General features: G+C 33.0%; 1 protein-coding gene across 1 annotated transcript; it reads right to left on the reverse strand.

The window, feature by feature from the left end:
• Positions 1–1,576: 1,576 nt before the first annotated feature.
• On the reverse strand, positions 1,577–3,394 carry LOC121128547 (carboxypeptidase A2). The gene is made up of 4 exons (XM_040724142.2): positions 2,895–3,394; positions 2,497–2,833; positions 2,226–2,446; positions 1,577–2,161 (listed from the first exon to the last, which is right to left on the reverse strand). The coding sequence occupies exons 1-4, from the start codon at positions 3,175–3,177 to the stop codon at positions 1,674–1,676; spliced, it is 1,329 nt and encodes a 442-aa protein (XP_040580076.1). The 5' UTR covers positions 3,178–3,394; the 3' UTR covers positions 1,577–1,673.
• Between the last annotated feature and the right edge of the window lie 2,023 nt (positions 3,395–5,417).

Genomic DNA, 5,417 nt, shown 5'->3' on the forward strand with positions numbered 1-5,417 from the left:
CGCAACGGCTTTTGATTATATTTTTCGTGGGAAAATCCACCTGCAAAAACACTCTTTCATTAAGGTCTCTTTTTAGATGTAAAAATATTGACATGATGCAATCAGGGTTATGATGACAGGATCGGATATGTGAGGGAGCCAGATTCCGACAACAGTCAATTAAAGGAAAGATAAATTTGCTGAAAAATGACTATTGAATAATCCTATTTGAATATTGCAACAAAGAAAAATATATTTTTGCACAAAATTTCGAAACCCTGATCTTCCATTTATGCAAATAGTTGGACGTATAATACAACTCCTGATGATCATGGCCACTTCAAATTTGCTCCAACTACTAATGAGGACGTTTAACGGTCTTTAAGTATGCTTAAACCTACCAATACCGATCAAAGGCAAAAATTAACGGAAGAAAATCTTTCTAAAAACTTGATTTGTCGATATATATAGCAAAATTTATGAATAAATTATGATAAATGGGAAACAACACTAATTACTCTAAATTATTATTATAAAATTATATTTTCTTTATATACAAATTGCTCAGTTATAACATTTCGATGCTCATTTTTCTAAATTTCCCTCTGTTTGCTCATTTCGGCCGAAAAAATCCCTCTAAAATCCTCATGACTCAAATAAAAATTATAAACTATCTTGAATATTTTTGCGTTTCTCAATTTATCCAATAAATTGGATACAAAGCCTACAATTGACGTAAATATTAATAGTTGGGCTATATGTAAAAAATGAATTGGACATTTGTGGCGGTTTAACTAAAAATGACGCGGAGGTAAATATATTGAAAAATTCTCGTTTTATTTTTTTACTTTATAAATATTTACAACCAAATAAATATTTCGTTCATTATGGGAATTCTGTTCAAATTTGCTGGAAGGTATGAGATACTTTAGAATATTAACGATAATTTAGAGACTTCAATTTATTAATGCGACTTTAATTGACCCCGGTTTGACCTTTTTATTAACAGTCACAATTATTATTTCTTTCAATATGCATACCTTATGAATATTACTATACGACACCATTTTTATTACGTTTCTAAGTGTTATTACTTATTATATTAATTATGTTGGACAACGCCTCCTATGTCGATATTAAACCTTTCCACCATGACATGACTCTTAGTTGTATAAACGAAGACGATCAAGAGATGTTTCATAATTTTTGCAAAATGGAGTATAATTACAAATTAAGATCTCAAGAAATCCATATATCTTTTGGTAAATCGTTAAACAATCCTTACAATAGATACTAGGGGCAATGAGAAGGTATGAAGTTTTTTTTTCGTGAAAATATCACGAATGATCATGACATTTGCACTTGGAAAATGCACAGCCTTTTCCAAGTAATTGGAGTAGAGATAACTTATGTCCTTTTCTTAATTTTTTTTTAATCGTTTTAATGTTGACGAACCACAAATATAGCTTATTTGAGTGCGCTTTTTTCACAAGTTTATTTCAATTATTGTCGGGTGAGCTTTATGCTATATGTACAAATATAAGGCAATGAAAATTTTCAGAACTAAAATAACAATTAAATATATGTTTCCAATGAAGAAATGAAGTCTTTTTTAACTATATTATCGTTATTATTATATAATTACAGTTTAATATAAACTATGTATTATGTTTATCGATGACCTCATAGGCCCTTTATACATATTCCTTTGCAATTTCCACCAACATGGCCTCTAATCCCATCCATGACTCTCTCGTTGCTGGCTCAATTTGTTCTTGAGGAAGGAGGAATCCAAAGTTCCCTTTGTCTCTCATTTCAAATGCAAATGCATATTTAACTCCAAGTGCATCATATGCCCAATCCGTACTCCCTCCTCCAACTGTTGTTAGAATTTTGGAGACGGGTCCATAAAAGAACACTTCATCTGTGGCTTTGCGTATAGCTCGAGATCCTTTTTGCATGATGCGCTGATGGTCATCAAAATCGTTTGGTTTTTCCTTTTGATAGGCATAAGGTGACATTATGAGTTGAGAGTAGGAGTGGATTGTGAAGAAGGCCGCCATTTTTGTGCCTAGAGGAGCTAAGAAATCACGAACGGCTGAAGTTTCTTCTTCAGAGAATGCCTTTGATCCATGATATGTATCTAAGCAAGGATTGGAGCTGCTGCCTACTGTATTCCAATCTGAAATGGATACATCATTTTTTGAAGAATAAACATTTAAAAACATGGGTCAATAGAAACTTACGACTTTCAAAGTTTCTGTTCAAATCAACTCCGGTACATTTTTTGTTACTCTTCAATTTGAATCTATCAAAAAGTCCAGCTATGCTATTTTCTTTTTGCACAGTATTCTTTTGTGGGTTCCGATTCTTTCTCCATAAGCGGGAGTTCTCCCAGGAATAGACGTAACCATCCGGATTAAAAACAGGAAGAATGTAAAAGTCAAAGTTATTCATTAACTCCGGCCTAAAAGGGGAAAAGTCAATTGATTTGATGATGAATTAGATATGTCTTACGAAACAGTGACTATCCGATCTAATGTATACAAGCAAAATGCTGGAGAAATCCATTCTCGCGCGTGAATACCACAATCCACCCAAACGATCTTCCTTTCCTTAACCTCACGCTTATTTGACAATTTGATTACTCGGAGTGGACGTCCTTCAAGGGTCTTCCCAATAATAATTTCCTCAGAAGAAGGGGTTTCGATTAAAAAATCGTCCAAGAAGTCATTGATTTCCTTCCAACTATGGTAGCGCTCAAAATTAAAACTCGGATCGCGGAAATCCAATAGCTCTGCATTCATTGCAGACTGAATAAACTCCATTTCTTTGTCAATGAGGGATCGAACATCTGGAAAAGAGGAAAATGATGCCGGAGCGGACAGGTATTGGTGCAAAATAACTCAACTCACTTGCAATAATCACTTCACAAGGGATGTTTCTTTCATTTATAACCTTAAGGAACTGAACATCTTCCTCTTCAGACTCGACAGAGACTTCCACTGTTTGATTCACAGCAGCAGGGCTTGACCAAAAGTCAAATCCCTCCTCTTCAAGTTCTCGGAGAGAGTTAATGTCCTCTTCATTTTGTGGAAGGACACGATAAAGCTTACTCGTTGTAAAGTTAGTCTCTAACCCTTCTAATCCCGCAATGAAAAATGAGAGGAATATCAATGTGGAGATACTTTGTTCCATGATGGGTCACAATTGTAGTTTGAATTAGTTAGTCGCCAATGGCTCTCAAAATCTTTTTCCTTTTGGGAAAGTTTTCTTCACTCTTGTTTCTACTCGTCGCAGAGTGTCTCAATGAAGTGAATCCTGCTCCTTGCAGTCTACTTCTTTGAGTGAAATCCAATTTTTATTGAGAATATTATATACCCTGTTAAAGCAGGAGTATATATTTTTAATATCTATATTGTGTATAGCCCATATAAAGGATTATGATGTATAACTTGAAAGGAGGGTTTAAAAATAAATTAGAAAATCAAGGTTATTTCTTCAAATTTATGGTTAGACGAGTAACCATTGTGTCTGTTTCATGGTTATTAGGCAGACATGGACATATCATATGTATGTTTACCAACCATATTTTGCAGGGTTATGTACTGGGTGGTCCAGAATTAGTGTCCCATTAAAAGGACATAATTTAAAAGTATACTGTGTTGAGATTTTGTTACCCACGTTAGGAAAATACTTTGCCCACACTGCAAACTAGGTGGAATAATAGTGAAAGATCAATTTGAGGACTTTACGCCTCTCTCTTTACCTGATCTTAGCCCTATTGCCTTTGCAATGTAGGATATGGTCAAGGGGGGAAGACACTGCAGTTTCTTGGTTGAGAAAGAAATTCTTGATGGTGCAAAAATTCTGGACGATGTTGTGTGTACTAGTTCCAAATTAGTGAGAAGGATTCTCTGCCAAATTGTTCAGAATAAGGGTCAGCTCATTGAACGAGATATTGGTCAACTGTAGGACAAGATAGTGACATATAATGACACTATACCGAGTGGTCCATTAAAATCTGAACACTTTGAATTTTAAACTTCAACAAGATATAATTTATAAATTGACAATATAATTGCAACTAAATTAATATTATAAATGAATGTGTGTCTGAGCTCTCTCAATCATTGATACAGCCAACCTTAGCAGCAAGGATGGGGGCCGTGGAAGGCCTGACACCCACTGTAGTCCTCTGTCATGGCCTTCAATAACTGGCTGAGAGTGTCTTTGAGGGAATCGGGGTTTGAATGACGGACACTGAAGATCTTCACCTCGACATGCCAAAAAGTGTAGTCGAAGGGGATAGCATCAGGCCTGAAGGAGGTGCAAAAAAGAGTTCAAAAGACTCATTTTGAGTTCTTGAAACTAATTTTGTCCATTGCAAGACTCTTTTGCAATGGCCAAAATTAGTTTCTTTAAAAATAATCAATATATGAGGAATATTTTTCAACTTTTTTACCGAAAAATTTAATATTGGAAATCTTTTTTCAAATATATTATATTTTTGTGAACAACTTGTGATTTTGGAGTTTTTTTTCTTTAAAAACATAATTTTTTTGTTAATAAGTGTGAATTTGGCTATTTTTTTGCAGAAAATTATCAAAACTCTACAGCTGTTTACAAAAAATTGTTTTTTTTGCAAAAAAACATTCCAAATATTGGGAAAAAATTGTCAAAAATCTACAGCTGTTTTCAATAAAATACATTTTTTTGGAAAAAAAAATTTAAATTTAATTTCTCATAAAAAATTTTTCTGAAAAAAAAATAAATAATAATAACAATAAAATTCATCTTCTCCATTCGAAGACTCTTTTCAATGAGTTTTGTGAGTCCTTTTTGCACAAAAAATTCCCAAATCCAGAGCATTTTACAAAATACACAATTTTTTAAAGAAATTTTTTCAAATCCAGTGCTATTCTTCAAAAATTTAAAAAACCTAATTTAAATTTCAAATATTGAATTTTCTAGTAAAAAGCAAAAATCTCTCAATTTGAAGGGGGGAGGGGTTCTTTTTTTATATAATAATAGTGAAATACCATAGTTAAAAATGAATCAAAATTGCAAATGGACATTATTTTCCCCATGCCAATTCTGATTCCAGAAAAACACCCGATTTTCCGATTCCAGTTAATCGTCCCATCACTATTTCTTATATAGAAAAAATATTTATATGATTTATATCAGTTAGACCTGTTCAAAAATATACTTTTATGAATTTTGATATGTTTTCACATTTTTTCCCCCATGCCTTAAGATGATGTGAGAAGCTAGAAAATCATTTTTTTTAGGGTTCTACGAATTTCTTTTAGCCTGCTTCATCGGCCTTAAAGTTTTTCCAAGATGCATTTTTGATGATTTTGCGTAGTTTTTGGACAAAAAATATTGATAAAACACACCAATGCATTCCAAAAAATATATTAAACTAAAATATA

The sequence above is a fragment of the Lepeophtheirus salmonis genome, chromosome 1 (genome assembly GCF_016086655.4).
Source record: "Lepeophtheirus salmonis chromosome 1, UVic_Lsal_1.4, whole genome shotgun sequence".
NCBI lineage: Eukaryota > Metazoa > Arthropoda > Copepoda > Siphonostomatoida > Caligidae > Lepeophtheirus > Lepeophtheirus salmonis.